At 42.3% G+C, this 18,775-nt stretch overlaps 1 protein-coding gene across 1 annotated transcript in view; it reads right to left on the minus strand.

The window, feature by feature from the left end:
- Positions 1–18,775, minus strand: part of GPC3 (glypican 3) — a 416,111-nt gene that overhangs the window by 374,557 nt on the left and 22,779 nt on the right. Inside the window, exon 2 of the mRNA XM_045882705.3 lies at positions 10,167–10,328. Within this exon, the coding sequence (XP_045738661.1) occupies positions 10,167–10,328 (162 nt within the window). The remainder of the gene's footprint in view (positions 1–10,166; positions 10,329–18,775) is intronic.

Here is an 18,775-nt window from a genome sequence, read left to right on the forward strand (position 1 = left end):
ACCATCAAATCTCCCTAGAAACCAAAGAGTACTATTTTTCACCCAAAGTGGGATCACTGTAAAATGGCAAATAGACACTCATATATTGCTAGTGAGTGTGAAAATAGCTACAACTTCATAGAAGTCAAATAGGCAATAAATGTGAAAAACCTTAAAAACTATATTGCCTCTGACCCAGCAATCCCAGTTCCAGGGATTTATCCTGAGTAAATAATTAAGGATGTGCATAAATATTCAGTTACATGAATGTTATTTATCTCACTATGGTTTACTGAAAGTACCCTACATTTCTAACAATAAAGAAGGTTGGATTAATAACATATGAGACCGCCACATGACTAAGTACCATGTGGTCTCTAAATACTATATTTCGATTGTATTATAGAAATATATTATTGACATGGAAAGAAGGCTATATCACATGAAAAAGCTATATAATCCATTTTTGAAAAATATATATATACACCTATATATGTATAATACTGAACCAAAGTATGCAAGATTATATACCAAAATGTTAATAGTAATTATCCTCTGGGAGCTAAAACGTAGGTCATTTTTATTTTCCACTTTTTTGTTCGTGTTTTTCATTTTCCCAATAAACATGTACTGTAGTCCCCCTCCTTATCCTTGGGGATACATTGCAAGATGCTCTGTGGATGCCTGAAACATGGATAGGACAGAACCCTAGATAGACTACGTTTTTCCCTATACGTTTCCCTATACATACATATGTACATACCTATGATAGAGTCTCATTTATAAATTAGGCACAGTAAGAGATTAACAACAATAGCTAATAATAAAATAGAACAACAACTATAAACTGTAATAAAAGTTATTATGAACGTGGGCTCTCTCTCAAAGCATTTAATTGCCCCGTACTCACCCTTCTTCTTCCCAGGGCGATGTGAGATGATAAGATGCCTACGTGATGAGATGAAGTGAGGTGGATGAGGTAGGCATGGTGACATAGTGTTAGGCTACTACTGTCCTTCTGACAATCTGTCAGAAGGAGAATCATCTGATCCCAGACTAGGGTTTACCTCGGGCAACTGAACCCGTAGAAAGTAAAACTGCAAACTGGGGAGGGGAGACTCTGTGGTACTTATTTGTGTAGTCAAAACTTATTTTTTTAAAAAAAAGACTATCCTGAAAGAGAATTTGCTTTATTACTTTTAAGTGCCCGTTGTAATCAGGAATGACACATAAGAGCATATTTGGAGAGGCTGACAGGTGTCACAAGTCTCATGAATCTTGGTTACAAAGTGTAAATCCATGGCCCTGAGCCTTCTTCACAGTGCTCTGTGACGAGCCTAGATCAGACTGGAAGAAAAGACAATCAGCAAGCCAGGGAGTGGTGAGGCCGTAAGCAGAGACAGAAGCTCAGGCATACCATAAGACATTTCATCTCAAAATGGGAAAGCGTCAACCTATTAGCTACACTCTTAAGATCTTATATTTGAGTAGAGTTTAGAACCTAAAAATAGGGGCACCTGGGTGGCTCAGTCAGTTAAGCATCCAACTCTTGATTTCGGCTCAGGTCATGACGTCAGGATCTCGAGATCAAGCCCCACATCAGGCTTCGTGCTGGGCATGGAGCCTGGTTGAGATTCTCTCTCCTTCTCCCTCTGCCCCTCCCCCCATGCCCAGCTTACTCTCTGTCTCTCTAAAAAAAATTAAAAAAAATAAAACCTGAAAATAAATGCTGCAGGCAACAAGTTGTATTTTTTTTTTCTATTTGGTCGTAGTGGTACTTGCTGCAGAGGAAGCAGAAGAGTTGGAAATCTGTTTCTATTAATACTACTTCTTTTAATAATGTATATGTGTAGATGTGTGCGTGCACGTGCGTGTGTGTGTTTTCAAACATTTACTCACCTAGGGTGAGTAATTTATAAATCTCGCCTGGGGATATAGCAGTGAGGTAGAATACACATAAGCCCTACCCTCAGAGAGATCATTCTCCAGTAAAGGAGACTCATGTTAACAAAACATCCATACATGTATCACTATGAACTTGGTAAGTAGTAGAAAGGAAAAACACGGGATCCCAGGAGAGGGAATACAGTGGAACCTGGTCTAATCCAATGATTACATTTCAGTTAATCTGGTCCAGTACTAATGCTAAAGAACTTCAACCATAGGAGGAAGCATCATAAACATCCTGGTTCATTTTATCATTTTTGTTCTCCTTCCTCTCCTAAAGCAACCCAATGAAATCAGAGTCTGCCATTGCTAGTTAGATCTCAAGGTTACGTTAACTCATTCAGACCACTTGGGGACCATTTAGACAGTGCATACTATTTAGTCTTCAATACACACACACACACACACACACACAGAGAAAGGAAGAAAACACATTTTTTCTGAGTGATAGGATTAGAATTGGGTATACTGGAACTTTTTTATATGACTCATAATTACATGAAAGCATAGAAAAGCATTTTTTTTAAATATATGTGCCAGATATGTGACAGTCAGTACTGCAGGGCAAGATATTCTACTCCATCTACAATGATGCTGACAAACATACAACCGGGAATAACAGAAACAATGGCTGCCCTGCATTGGATTCCTACAGACCTGCACAGGGCTGAGCTCTTCACAGCCCTCCTCTGAATTAACCCTGCTTAATTAATGGCTTGGAGACAAGTGACTTGCTCTTGGTCACAAAGAGAGGACCTAGCAGAGCTGGGACTTCAGACTCCCAGCCCCTGGAAGCCTGAGCACACGTCTGTCACACTCTGCCCCTCTCTGCATGTCTCCTAGGCATCTTGCTCTTTCAAGAGGGAAGGCTGCGATGCTACGAGGCTAGCCAGGGAGGCCAGCAAGACTGGTATCTGGTAGGCAATTAATAATGTTCCAATTTTAATTTAATTTAGAAATAAGATGTGCACTGATTTACCTAACTCCCTCACCTGCCCTTCTCTTTGATCAGGAGCCATGTCTGTCTGGGGAATTCATACAGGCAATCTCCTCCAAGAACCTCTACCCTTTAGTCGGAATTAATCTTCTCCAACCTCACACTCCCATACAGAGGCGGATTTCGTGGGAAGCTATTGAAACCTAAGCTGCAGGGACCCACGCTTGTGATCCTCCACCTGGAAGAGCCACGGGCATTTTGTAGTTTTTATTTTGTCTTCTTTTTCTTAAAGAGGGCCCCCAGATTGTATAAGCTTTGGGCCCCACAAAACCTAAATCTACCCTTACTCCCCACAGAAGACTGCTAAACGTTTCTTACAGCATTTCTCTTGGGATGCCTTGTACCCGAGTTATTCATGTATAAAAGTCTTGGTTTCTAGAAGTTGAAGGTAAGCAGGAAGTGCTTTTTATCTTTGAATCCCCCACAATGCCTGCCTCCAGACATGCTAGGTTCCTGCTCAGCGAATGTTTTTTAATTCAATACAACAGAAGTCCCTTGCAAGAAAGCAAGCTAGAATTGGGGAGGTCGCCCATGACCGTGAAACAAAATACAGAGAGGCAGTATATAATAATATGCTGGTTAAGGGCCCCGGCTCTGGAGCTGGCCTTCCCAGGTTCAATTCCTGCCTCTGCCATTTGTTGGCTGACCTTAGACAAGCCCCTTCATTTCTCTAAAGCCCTACTTCCTCGGGGTAAAATGAGGCTAATCATAGTGTCAACCTCAGAGGGTTGCCGTGAGGTTTTAGTGAGATGATACTAATAACACTTTCGAAGAGGAGACTTTCCATTTGTCTCCCACCAACTCAGCACATGTTGGGAGGGGAGGCTTGATTCTCAGCCCAAGCCCTCAGCTTCCTCTTCTCCACAGCCACCCCACTTGTCCTACCTATCCCCACCCAGACTCACTCAAACCCCACCCACATGACCCCAGAGCCTGCCCTCTTAATCATCACACTCTGTAGCTGGCCTGGGAGCCAGAGGAGGAGTCCAAAGGCATGGCACTTAGTTCTGCCTTTGCTGGTAGTCTAGGTGTGAGCTGATGGAGCCTGGAACTCAAATCGGAGACCAGGCCAAAGGGCAGCAGTATGCACTTGGTGAGACCACTGAGACCCAGAGAGGGCAGAGGGGAACGGGGCGGAGGGAGACGATGTGAGGGAATGGGAAGGGACAAACACGACCTGGTGGCTGACTGGAAGCCAGGATGAGGAAATAAAAAGGAGGGGTACGGGGGTGCACCTCAGCCCCTGGAAGCTTCCCACAGTCCACAGAGGGAAAGTTGTTTTTAATTTCTACGTTACCGCTTCCAGCTTAAAGGAAAATCGTTTCTGCCTCTACTCTACTGACAGGAGAATTCAAATCTCTCAAACATATGCTTCATTACTCCGATATCAGGTACCGCAACTCAGTGAGACAGAAAGAGGAGGAGGAAACATATGTTTTCAGAAAGTAAACAAATCCCGGTGGGGGTAAGGAAGGGGTAATCACTTGAGGCAAAAGTGGTATTTTTCCTGGAAGCTTCTAGAGGGCAGGGACAACGTCCTTTAATTTGCTTCGCTGGGCCCACTAGTGAAAAGGTGGGCAGGAGCATGGCAGCCAGAGGGGGTGTGTTCAGAACCCTGTTGAATTGAGGGACCGGGGCTGGGGTAAAGAGTTAATCTGTATAATCTCCTCACCTCATGTTGGCCCCAGAACAGTCTCCACCCGCACACTGAATCATTTTTCTAAGCTCTCTTTATTAAACAGTTTTCAGCCTAATGACTGACTTTTCTAAATCAATAAGAGGGCACAATAAAGGTTTACAACTCCCCCAGCCTCTGGCTCTGCGAAAGCCACAGAATTTTGAAACCGACTTGAATCCAAAAGTTCTAAGTTTAAAACTAAAATGACTTTAAACACCCAGTTTCCAATCGTTTTTCCAATAGCACTAATAAGTAAAGAATTGCATTTTTTTAAAAACTTTGTAACCAAAATATCTCTTTGAGTCAGCGCCATAAAAGTACACTAATTAAAGCCAGCATCTTCTGGGCTCTGATGAGAAATTCATCCTTTTATAATGGGATTACTAGAGCTTTGCTGTACAGATGAGTGGTTTGATTAATAATTTACATTTTTGAGGATATATCACCTTGCTCATGGTCATGGCTTGCGTTCCTAAAATTCTTCTATCCAGTTTAATATTACTACATTTAGCCCTGGCAAATGAATTAAGTTCTGATTAGACATCAACATAATTATTCTCTCCCGTACGTTATTTTCAAAGAAGAAAGGGTTGTGACAGGATGACCCGTGGTCGGAGTCAGGGACTCAGTGGGGCTTGGCCCCCACGGAGCTGGAGCGTGAGCAGGAGAACTGTCAGACTAGTCAAGGGGAAAAATTGTGAAATGGAGAAAAACTGCTCAGTGCTCACTTAAAACCCCCACAACATTATAAAAACTAAATTAACAAATGATTGAATCTCAAAAACATGTTTATCAACATTCGAGCAATTATTTAGTCACATATTAACTGTGAAGGAAAAAAGCTTTGCTTGAATAATGTCCCTAAACAGTTATTTCAAGCAGAAATGACTGGAGAAATTGCTCCTAGCTGATGGAAAAGGGTGTTCTAACCAAGGTCAATTTTCTTTAGGGGGAGTGGGAGAGACAGGAATCTGACAGGAAAAAAAAAAAAAGTGTAAGAACTGCCAAGAGCAGATGGAAATGGGAAGCAAGGGACTGGGGAGAGAGCAGCACAGAAACATGGTCCCCGCCCCACCCCACTGCCCCCCGCCATGTGGAAATGTCTTTTTCGTCTCCTCCATAGAAAGCAGGTAGAAGAAACCTTCCAACACTGCCAGGATGTCGTGGGCCAGACAATGCAATTAAAATACGGCCTGAAAAAATGATGTATGGCCTGAACACGACAAACCCTTCCCACTCGCGCCGCTTGTTTGTGTGTAAAATATACCAGAGAGGGGCCAGAAGAGAAGCTTCGGGAAGCTGGAAAAAAAGGACTGCTCCTGGCAGTACTGACATTTCGAACAGCACAGTTTCGCATCTAAGAAGGTACAAAAGAAACCCCCTTTTCAAAGGCTACTTTACCTAAGTGCTCTCTCATCTGTGCCCAGAAGCGGTTTGAATATCATCTGTAGGGGGCAAAAGTGGGTGAAGTACATCGTGACCTCCGGCTTTATCGAGGCTCACGTCTGTAATGGTAATGTGCCATGGGTCTGGCACCGCCCGGGGTAAAGCAGGCCACATAAGTGAGCTGTCTAGATAATTAATGCTTGAATACAGTGCTTTACAGCTTTCAAGACACTTTCATATACATTACCTTGACCCTATGGGGGGAAGCAGGACTGTAATTATTACCCCCATTCTGTAGATCGCAAAACTGAGGCTAATGGAGTCTAAATAACCACCTGAAGTCATAAAGCTTACCAATACCGAACTAGAATTAGAACTTAGATGTTCTGACTCCAAGCCGCGTGTTTCTTTCATTGCCTTTCAGACACCAACCCCCAAATATTTTTTAGCCACTTCAAATGAAAATGTGAAGGAAAAGAAAAACGGTGCAAGTAATTTGACCCTTCTATACTGATTCACAACCATCACTATGGACACCGGCTGTTGGACCTCCTATAATATAGGGGCTCCTGAGGCACGTAGGATGCACCCCTCTACGGAATGCCCTCTGGACTGCCCCATTCAGTGAGCCCCTGAGTCTACTTCTCTGTCTTCCACCCTTCCTGGCACTCATAACTTCTTGCTGCTCATAGGTACCTCCCTCTGGCATTCTTCCATAACCTTTCCACCTAACTCCTTATCCACCACTGGCTAGAAAACTAGAAAATCCAGCCTGTCAAAAGACCACGCATAAATTTAGAACAGCAGTTGGCACAGAACGAGGACCCGAGACGCTCTCAACTACCTCAGCAGGAGCTCCATGCATTTCGGGAGCACAGGGATGTCTTCTGCTTAACCCCTCTGTTTCTCCCCTCTGAAGAAGCCAGTTCAAGTTGCGGGTTAGGCAACTTTCAGAAAAGCTGAAGTGTGTTCTCCCTCAAAGTCAGTGGCACCTTGGGGAAGACTGGAATCATCCACAATACAGAAAAAATTCCTAGGCATACCCCCCAAATACTCCCTGATAGGACACGTCTGAAAGTTAGAATGACATTCTGCAAGGAAAACAAAGCTCTGGGCTTGAAGGTGTAGAGGTGGTGGAGAGAGGATGAAACATTCAGAATTTGATGGCGGTTTTCGTCTCAAGGACCACAGATCCTACAACTTCCTAATTTTGCTTCATCTCAAGCACACCAAGAACAAGGACGACCATGTCACAGGATGGCTTGGAAGAAGCTGGGGCATCGATACGAGTTTCCTCATCTGTAAAATGGAGATAAATCCTATGAGAGAATTATGTAAGAGTAAGCATCATGTAGGAGGCACTTAATAAATTGCCATTAGTATTATTATCATCATAATTATTATTAGGTAGGGGAGAAGAAAAAGAGAAAAAGTCTTTTAGTGGAGTTTTTCAAAAAGAATTAATTAAGCAGAAACAAAAAACGATTGTGCTGCCCCATTTTACTAAGCACATCCAAGTAAATTAAATTTAGGAAACGAGGCAATGCAAAGATTGAAAATAAAGCACAACTTTTTTTTTTTTAATGCTTCAATCATTATCAAAACAACATTAGCGAGAGAGAGCTCCAACCACTGTAGCAAAGGGCCCCAGGCTCATTTATGAGGGCAAAGGCCTCTTGCAAACGAAGACATAAAATCCAAATCGAGGCAGTAAGGATTGCTCGTTGAACTGTGCACATATTTGCAGAAAGCATTCACAGCTTAAATACCCCCAGCGTGGACAAGTGAAGGAATCCTAAAGAGAGTGTGGATACAGGCCAATATCAAGATGAGCTTTCTTCAACTTCATGTGGTGGAGAAAATAGCTTGCATCAAATTTCATAGGAGTGAAGTACTGGAGCACGGATTTGGTCTACCAGAATCTTGGGGAGGGAGTGCATTTTAAGGAAGAAACAACTGTGCCCTCCCAATTTCAGCTCGTCAGAATAATGAGTAATTATAAGGGGGGGAAAGTGGCTGCTCTCTTTTTCTTAGCAATCAATAATACGTCAGCTTGCAGCGGTCCCTGGTTTGAGTCTTGTCCCTCCCAATGTTTGTTACAGAAAGAATTCGGGGGCGATGTTTCTACAAACATGGCATAATTGCCTTGAGGTCTGGGACCATAGTTTCTTTTTTCTTATGGGGTTTATTTGTTCTAAATGTGAAGCAGGGAAAGAATAAGTGAATGAAACAAGGCACCAGCAGCGAATTCAGACATCACTGAGTTGTCTCCATGTTCCTTTGCCAGACTTGTCCTCCTATGTTCACAACTGGAGAAATAATACATATTTGCGTGTGTACATGTGTGTGGGCGAGAAAAAGAGAGAGAGAGAGAGAGAAGATACAACTAGTAGGGGCTACCCCCACCCCCACTTTCCAGCCTCCGCTCACACGACTAGTGTTCAACCTCCACGCTAAAGCCAATCAAAATCTGGTCAGGACTTCCTTTCTCTCCTCGTCTGTGCTACTCCAGGCCTAGAAAACACAATATGCAAAATGCAGGACTGGGCAGAGACGGGAAGGCTGACACCCCAGGCCCTCAGAAGGGCAGCCATGTCCGCTACTCTGCATGCTGGACTGTGAGCGCACTCGCTCTCCCGCCCGCCATCAGATAACATCAGTGGGCCGGGTCATTCTGAGAATGAAACAAATCACAAACGCTCCATTCTGAAAAGCACCTGGACACCTTCGAAGAGTAAGTTTCAGCTCTCTGCTTCGACCCAATTCTCATGTCCCATCACTTCTTACCACCCCACTTTCAGCCAGCAGATCAGCTCCAAAACTAATCTAAGAAATACACGAATGGTACATGAATTTTTAAAATCAGCTTAAATTATTCATTCGATTGCCAAATTGTTAGTCTCAACAAACTCTTCACAAGAGTCTGACCGCATAAATAAGTGAACAAATACATCGCACTTCTGTACTGTATTTCATATAATCAACCCAACATCCCCTGAGGCTTTGACCCACAAAACTATTATGAATGTATGCTTTATTAGCTAATTTTAATAATCTTCTTAGCTAATTCTAAGATTTTCCTTGTAATACACAAAATAAGCTATAATCAACCTACCTTAAAATTCAAAGAGGTCAATCCTTATCAAGGTGCCATAAACCTACAAATTTGGAACATCAAGTCATCAGAAGCGTTATTTTTCTTTCTGACCCCAATTCTCTGTAGAGCAAGAAAAAGGTAGCTGGTGTCCCATGCCTCAGGAAAGATAGAAACAAGCCCCAATAACTGCAATTAATTTCCCGTCCCAGGAGGCAGCATATCGAGGTAGTTAAAAAAAAGACTCTAGGAGCCAGGCCCGCCTGGCTTCCAATCCTGCTTTCACCATTTATTCATTATGTGGCCTTGAGCAAGTTACTTAACCATTCTGTGCCTTGGCTCTTCATCCGTTAAGTGGGGATGCTGATAATAAGACTTACTTCGTAGGGTTATTGTGAAGATTAAAAGAATGAATACATATAGAGCACTTTATCACCGTCATTCCTAGCTGGGTCTTTGAGTCGAGGGAGGTACTCTCCATCCTGCTGGGGCAGTCCTGCAAGTTAGTGAGGAGAAATGGAATTTCTGACCCATTCTGGCAAATGCCACAACAGCTCCTTTTACAGTCACACACAGGTGTAGTAAGGACGGAGACTCAGAAAGAAAGAAGAGGTAACCACTCACGCAAATAAGAAAACGTAGGGCTGTCGAGTCAAGCTCCTGATCTCTCTGGAAATGGTCCCCGCGGTCAGAAGGAGTTAGGGCGTGCTCCACAAGCATCTAACCCATGCCTGGAGAAAACTGGTATTTAAGCAACCTCTTTTGTTTTTTTTTTAAACCAGTCTTCAGGGCTTGTTGAGAGAAGATATCATTTACCCTTTCTGTAGGGATTTGCAGCCTCCACGCACAGGTAAACAGAATGTCCTTGGACAATGACTTTGGACAATGTCCGCCTCTCCAAAGAGTGAAACGCAGCGTCTCTAAAAACTGTGTTGTTCCTTAAACAGAAGCTCTCACTGGGAGGTTTCTCTGTCAAGCATTAATGCTGGCATGGTAATTTATAAATTATACTTAGCATCTGAAAGCCCGGCGCCCAGAGAATGATGCCGTAGGGCGGCACATCTAAAATGATCCTCAGCACTCACCTTGGAAAACTGCGGCATTCTGGATGATCAAGAACTTGAGTTCCATACTTGCAGACTGAAGCAGTTGTTCCATGTTCAACCGTGCTGTCAGTTGGTATTTTTCTTCCATCTTTCTGGAGCAGCATGTTGGGCCCTTGGGGAGACATACTTGCAGATCTGATCCTGAAACAAACAAGTTTTTCATGTTTCAGTAAGCAGAATGTCACAACACACACACACACACACACACATAAATGAAGCGAACAAGGCAAGACAATGCATTTTTTTAAAAATACAGTAAAATCTTGATTATTCAAAATTAGTGTTTATCTTAACTAATCCCTGCTTTCTCCCAATTATCTTTATGACTGATTCTTTTTGAATAACCATTAGAATTAATTGCCTAGGTTTGATTCATAAATTCTGCACAAACTAATTTATAGCACCAAGTATACGTCATTGAACACCGATATTTAATTTGTCCGTTAAAAGATTAATCTTCACTCCTACAATTTATTTTTCTTGATTATAATTTATGAATGAGAGCACAACCAAGAGGCAATTTTCAAAATTCCGGTTATGATTTCCTAATGAAATGTATGTCTGCCAACCCAATGTGGCTTTTTGGGATAAATGGTTAAAACATCAATATCATATCAAAGCTTTGCTGTTGTTGTTAACTAAAGGTCTGGGGTAAGATTCACAGAAGAAACAACCAGAGGACAATATTAACATTCAGACAATCACCAAAATCCCTTACAACTACAACATTCTAGCACTATTCAAATGCTGACCTCTGAACTCCTGAGCTACTTCCTTGCCACCTCGCTTATGATGCACAGTGCCTTTTCATTTTTGCAGCTCCATAAAAAGTTGCCAAATGAAGAATCTCCTCGCTTATTCCAAAATTAGGGAATCAGAACCTCTCCTCAGTCTTCATCCAATGTGACCTTTTATAGCATCCCTCGCAGTCGACTAATCTCTCCTTCTTAAAAGGCTCTCCTCCTCCCTTGTTTTAGTGAACCTACCCCCAACACACACACACACACACACACGCACATGCGTGCACGCACACACCTACTGCTACAACCACTCTTATCTGCCTTTCTGTGCTTCCTCTTCTTCTGCCTGTCACTTTAATGTCATTGACCGTCCCCCGCGTTCTACATCTCTCCCCACCCATGATCTCATCTATACCCACATGACTGCTGAACTCCCTAACACAGCCCTCACCTCTCTCCTGAGCTCCAAAACCACATCTGCAACCACTCCATGGGCATCTCAAATTGAGCATACCCCAAACTGAACTCAATGTATCACACACACACACACACACACACACACACACACACACAGTTCCATCTTTTGTGTTCTATATCTCAGTTAATAATGATCATCTGCCAAGTTTCCCAATGACTGAAACCTTTGTCGTGCTCAGCTCTTCACTGGTGACACAAGGCATTTCTGCACCCGTGGATGTCATCAGCATATGAATAAAAAGTGAAGCCAGGGGAGTAGATGAGAGCCATTCAACAAAAATTTTATTGGGCACCTACCATGTGCCAAGCACCATGGATACAGCAGATATATACAGGCACACATATCTAGTTTGTATATATGTTGTGTATATGTATAGTTTGTGTATATATATGGTGTGTGTGTGTATATATATATGTAAGAAACTATACACATACACACAAACACACACACATAGTCAAGTAGTGATAAGTAGTACAGAGAAAATAGAACTAAGTAAGGAAGGGAAAACAAACTGTGGTATATACATACAGTGGATTACTACTCAGCCATACAAAGGAATAAATTCTTGATCCGTGCTACCACGGGGATGAACCCCCCAAAACATTATGCTAAGCAACAGAAGCCACATAAAAAAATTACATACTCTATGGTTCCATTTATATAAAAGTCTACCAAATGAAAATTAACCTATAGTGACAGAAAGCAGTTCAGTGGTTGTTGCGGAGGGGACATGGGGCAGGGAGGGGGCGGGAGTGAGGAAATTTGTCAGAGTGATGGATATTTTCATAATTTTGGTTGCAGTGATTGTTTCATGGCTGTACACATGTGTCAAAATTATTAAATTATACCCCTAAAATATGTACTTTATTGTATGTTAATTATACCTCAATAAAGCTGTTCATTTTTTTAATGTTTAAAAACCAAAGTCAGGGAGATAGGGTAGGTGGTGGTGGCAGCAACAATTCTCTTTATATAGGGTAGTCAGGGAAGGCTTCTTCCATCAGGTAACATCTGAGGAGAGACGAAGGAAATGAGGGGGAGTCCCATGATTTGATATCCTCCACCGATACTAGCAAACATTAGGGCTCAGTGATTATTAAGTCCAGTCTCCCTTCTCTTCTGCAACTCCCACTGTACTCAGACTCTCCCTCCAACCAGCATCTGTTGAGATCCTTCTGCAGGGGCCATGAACACGCACATCTCAGATCTCCTTCTGTGCTGCGTGTAACTGACGAATGGCCCCAACTGCCGTGCTCTGAACTCACCACCGTGTTGTACCCGAGCCACAATCCCCAGGGGCTGCCCCAGCCGATGACGGAGCACAACAAAGATGCTAAGGTCTGTGAGACACAGGACTTTGCTGACAGGGATTTGGGCTCAAGGACTCCCCGTTGACCTTGACAAAACAGTGCGAGGGTTCTCCCAGCATCCTTCAGCTCCCTGCTCATTTTCCTTCACAAAGGTTTTCCTTAGACATCTAGTGCCATACTGGCATCTTCTTCTATGTGCCAAGCACTGCACTACATGGCGGAGGTACCACCTCGAACAAGACAGACGTGGTCCTTACCCCAAAGAGTTCACTATCTAAAGGGGTTAACAGAGACAAATACCTAAGGCATAGGAAATGAGTGCAAAAAAGCAACATAGATAGCCAGGATGACAAAACATGTATATGGGGTAGAGGGAAGACTCCCCCAAGTCCTGTAAAGTCTTTGGCAAAGTAAGGTTCTGTAATAAACATCAAATCTTACTGAAGGAAAGCATAAGCAGACATTTTAGACAGCTTTGTAACAACTGAGGTTTTAAAAAATAGGGGGGCAGGGTGTGCAGTGAGAGACTGGTTAGTCCTAAGTGACCAGAAAATTTATCTTTATCACATCTTATTTCCCTAGGAATTCCAGTTAATCATGACCTTAATGTATGTGTCCAAGTTTTATTTTCTTAATTTAGGAATGAAATTCATCAAGTGTTGCCTCACTTGACATCACTGTTGGGAGTCCAGGGTATGGACTTCGAGCTCTCCCCTTCCCCTTCCTCAAGGGAGCTGACAAAAGTCGTCAACGGAGAGCACAGATAATACATATTACCAAACCGAATCCAGCACTGCAATTTATAGCACTGGATGGAAAGGTGATATTTAATGTGTCAAAATACAATTTGGGGTCTGGAGACACAGAGTTCAGATTTATCTCCTATAAATGTCAATCTCATAGACAAGCCTTAAACCAATTTTAAATACGGTCTAAGCTTAAAGGCTTTATGATTATCTTCTGAAAAAAGAAAACAGAGCTAGTTCTAGCTCGCTGTGTTCTTTCTACATGAGGTTACAAAATGTAATGCTATTCTAGGAGTAGAAACTGATGCGGTTTACTGGACCACGAAGGGAAAGAGTCCCCTTCAGGAAGAGTGGCTAATCTAGATTTAAACAAGGTTGGTTGGGACATACGCATAGATAGGAAAATCCCATACTTGCCATATACCAAGTTCCTGTCCGTTTGGCAATGTTTCATCTACTTTCTTGGTAAACTCATGCCTAAGTCATGTGTGTTTAAAATATCTGTATTTGAATACATTCATAAAATTAAATGTTCTAAATAAAATTCTTTGTGTTCTAAATTTCCACTGGTGAGGACTTCCAGTTTTCGGGAATAGTAGGGTTTATTTGGCAGGGTAGCTGCTGATAATGTTCCTATTGCCACCAGCTCTAGCTAGTGGGAATCATAAAATAACGGGGCTCAGATCTTTCCTCTGTGCGGTACTATGAGTTGTTGGGTCTTAGAAGGTAACAAACCACTCAGTGTACCTGCAGAAACCCAGGACCACCTCTTTGAATCACCATGACATCAGTTTGGTTCGCCTTTGATACGATAACTCATAAAGTAACTTAGAGCTTGCATAGTGTGGCCTCTTCCCTGGCTTGGTCAAGTCTTATCATTGTAAAAACTCCCACTACCTCAAGAATTCGTTGAGCCAAACATCTTGAACAGAACAAAATGTCAAGTGAGAATTTGGGGGGAAAGATGTCAGACGTCATGAAGAAAGATGTAGGTTATATCCAGATATAAGAAATGTACATATATCCTATGTACCTATCCTCCCTCCCAGTTAAAAGTACCTGATCAATCAATAAACCAGGACAACCGATCTGGGTGCTAAGAGTTAGCTATATATTTGAGGAAATAAAAACACCTATAAGCTGATACGAATTCAGAATTTCCAAGCCAGGAAGGAGAGGAATATACACCAAAGGGAAAAACATTTTAAGTAAATTTCATATAACTCACAGGCCAGCTTAAAATAAGCTCCAGCACAAGAGAACATAAGGAACAAAGTGGGCCAGGAGAACTAGACATGCCTAAATGAAATGACAATAATGAAATAGAACCATTTCAGTGCAGGAACAGACGCATGAAAGAAACAAAGCAGAACCAAAAGAAGTAGAGAAAGAATTTAGAGAGGAATCCTCATCAACGAAACAAAGAATTACTCTGGAAACCAAATCTCAAGTGAGATGAATTAAAAGTAACCAAGGGCAAATAACTAAGGAGGTACACCCAGAACTGGTACATACTTGTATGAATGAAAGCAGAAAGGCCAATTCAAAAAATCAGATGCAACCTATAAAAGACATAATAAATAGCAAAGCATTCTTTAAGAATGTCAGGAACAAAAGAAGGTTAAGGGAAAATAACTCCTTTATTAGATGGAAAGGAAAAGTAATCCTTGACCACACTCACCAGAGAGGTGCTTATTTTTTATGTAAAAATGGAATTCGGCTGGGAAATGGGACTAGAGACAAGCAATATATCCTGGGCTGGAGATGAGGAGAAGGCTCAGCAACTGACTATTCAAATGAGCCAGAAAGGTTCAAGTCTTTGGAGCTTAATAACTTTGCATTCCCAGATGCTTAAAAAAAAAAAAAAAATTAACTGAAGTCATTACAGGGCTGCTAGCTCCCATTTATTTTGGAGGATTAAAAAGTACCTTCATACTATAATCTCCTCTCCTAGATTTTCCGTTCCTGAAGAACAGAGAATAACACCCATCTCCTTGGGATGCCCTGTCAATCCCATTCAGCCCTGCACATATAATGTTGAATTAATGAGGGCCTCAGATCGAGAACACGGGTAAAAAAACTTTGTGTCTCTCTGATCTAAAATGAGGGAGTGGAGGCAGATGACCCCAAAAATTTTACATCTGTGTGCTTAACTTTGATCTTGGAAAAATATTTTTAAATACCACAAAAATCAATTTCCAAACATCTTGAAGATACACAAATAGATGTTTCACTTGAAGGGACTATAAAGTAATTTATTTCTGATTATTTTGAGGCAATGTCTTCCTTGCACACTGGGTCCGCTTCTGGGTCCGGCAACTAAAAAGGGATATTTGGGTTATGGCAGCTTTCCTCTGGAGGATTCTTGCCACGTGTACCCAAGCTGGGCACCCTTACCAAAGGTGCCCAGAGGCTAGGCCACAGGTGGACCACAGGAGGCTGTTTCCTGATGTGTACTCCTGTGTCAGGGGATGTCTCAGCCTTGGCTACCTGTGGCTTTGCTTTCTTGACGTCCGTCCTTTGGGCCCGGTTCTTGCTCTTTTTTGGCTCCATTCAAGAACTTGCAGTCATAGGCTCACACATTCACTCGGAGACCCCATTTCAGGCCTGAGCCCTGCCCCTAATTGGAAGAGGACAGTGAACAATGTGCTGTAGGTCTGTCTAAATACATATGTTCTATTGGATTTTATTCCAAATCAGCAAGTATTAATGGCCTGGAGGTCAGCATCACGGCAGGCACTATGGGCGAGAAAGAGCAAACGCAGTGTGGCCCCCTTGTCAAGTTGATTATAATGTAGTCCCACCCCACCATTGGCTAGCCGCGCAAGCGAGGGTAGGTCATTTAAATCCCACATGCCTTTCTGTCCCTATCTCTAAAAGGGGATTATCAATAGCATTTACCTTACAGAGTCGTTGCAAGGATTGAGTGAGATGATGTGGGTAAAGCTCTTAGCCTTCTTGGCACAGTACGTGTTAAGCAACATTAAAATAAACAAATACAAAACTCACACAAAGAGACCAGACTTTCACACAAAAATAGCTAGAGAACAGTAAAAGTTGGTATGTGGTCATGCAGTATCTTTTCTGAGGTGATGGAAAGAGTCTCTATTTTCACTGGGGACAGGGGGGTTCATGGGTGTGTACATGTGTAAAAACTCATTAAATTCTTCACTCAGCCCAGGTGTATTATATTGTTTGTAAATTATCTCAATCAAGTTGATTTTTAAAATACATCCTACTGACAACATTTGCTAGATAAATAAGTGCTCACCAGAGGCTCTTGGGGCCAAACGAAACTTCCAGTGGAGAGGCGGGACTTGAGCTAGATGGGAAGGATTTGGAGAGGCCAAGGGGTACGATGGGTTTGGCAGCAGCAGAGTACTAGGGCAAGACTAACCTGCCTGCTGGTATCTGGGGCACAGCTAGCTTCTCAGGGCAGAATGGGAGTGTGCAGAGAAACCTGTGAGCTTGGCGCCATAGGCGGTAAAGGTCCGCTGTTGGTTCTCGAACAAAAGCATAACGCGAAGAGGAGTGCTGCATAGGAGGATGAGTCTTACAGCCTGAAACTGGGAATGGACTAAATAACCCCTCAAGGTCACTTCCAGCCTGCCAGTTCTCTAATTACCTTTATTGTGTTCTATACGTTGGTTATTTTACTCCACTGCAATTTTACTAATGACTATAAATTGTCAAAAATCCCATTAAAAAAACACAATAAAGAACATAAGAAATATTAATGTACACCTTGCTCCGTATACTTTCCTAAGAGCAGATAAAACATATTCAGACAACAACAGAAGAGGGGGAATTGTCAGGGCTCAGTAACAATGAAAATTGAAATCTTTTCCATATATACATATATATATATACATGATGATTTGACACATTTCTTTGCCAAGGTCTGCTTTATGAATGGCAGATTGTTTTTTTTGCTAACAAAGGTACATTGTGCTAAAAAAAATAATGATGTAATATCATCATTAAAGAAATATTAAGCAGAAGAATGAATGATATCCCAAACTGGTTGCTTCGTGACTTGTAGGGAAAGTAATAGATTACTTACTTAATTAATTAATTATCCAAAGGATTAAGTGCAGGTTGCTCTACTAATGAACCAAAAAAACATATCAGACACTTTTAAAAGGTATTTTTTTAAACGGAGGACAAGTCAATTAGCCATCCAAAAATATTAACTAATTTCCTTAGCATACAATAGTGACTTGCTATTAGAACGGTGCCTTTTCCCCTAATTAATCATTATCTAAATCAAACCTTACACGCTCATTAATTTCTCACTAATCAAGATAGGAATACAGATGAAAGAAATGACTTCATTCGAAACCGGTAGGGAAAGTGATGATTGCTGGTGGAAGAAATCATCTTAGGGAACCCAGCTGAAGGTTACCCTTCTGTTATTTAGCCTGAAAGAACATGACCTTGCAGAGGGCGCACCTGGGTATCACGAGCTCAGACTTTAAATCAAAGATCATGCCTGGGGCCACCGCAGACTCTGCCTCTGTAAAAGGCAGTCCAAAATGTCGCTACCACACTGGAGTACTGGGAGTTTAAAGCAACCCTGGAGATAAGCCATTCTCTAAGCCTGAGAATTAAAGAATGAATTACTTTTATCTCTACTGCCAACTGTCAATTAACTGCGTACCATTTCATGCCTGGTAAAGGTTGAATCCCTAGACCGCTACACTCTCCCACAAACAGGTTCTTTCTGGACCCCATTCCCAACCAACAGTCAACATGTGCTCTGGGAATACAAATTCACTGATTACACTCAGCCAGCCAAAGTGGTACACGGTTCATTCATCCAACATTTACTGAATGCCTACTTTGGGCCAGGGCCCATGCCCAACCAGAGGAGTACCATAAAGACCAGGACACAGTCCCTGTCCAGGAAATGGACTTCCAAACTAACTAGAAACCTCTAGGTCATTCGAGACACCTTACTCATCCTCATCCCCTGTAGCCAAATGCCACTAAATCCCACTGGTTCTACTTTGTTTTTTGTTTGTTTGTTTGTTTTTTAAAGATTTTATTTATTTATTTGACAGAGACACAGTGAGAGAGGGAACACAAGCAGGGGGAGTGGGAGAGGGAGAAGCAGGCTTCCCGCCTAGCAGGGAGCCCGATGCGGGGCTCGATCCCAGGACCCCGGGATCATGACCTGAGCCGAAGGCAGACTAACGACTGAGCCACCCAGGTGCCCCTGGTTCTACTTTGTAAATGTCCCTCATCACCCCGCCTCTTTTCACTTGGACAGCTGTTAAGAGCCTCCACACTGGTCTTCCTACCTCTACTAGGC

This window comes from Mirounga angustirostris, unplaced genomic scaffold, assembly GCF_029215605.1.
Source record: "Mirounga angustirostris isolate CCGP_5_RB_7025 unplaced genomic scaffold, mMirAng1.0.hap1 SCAF_11, whole genome shotgun sequence".
Lineage (NCBI taxonomy): Eukaryota > Metazoa > Chordata > Mammalia > Carnivora > Phocidae > Mirounga > Mirounga angustirostris.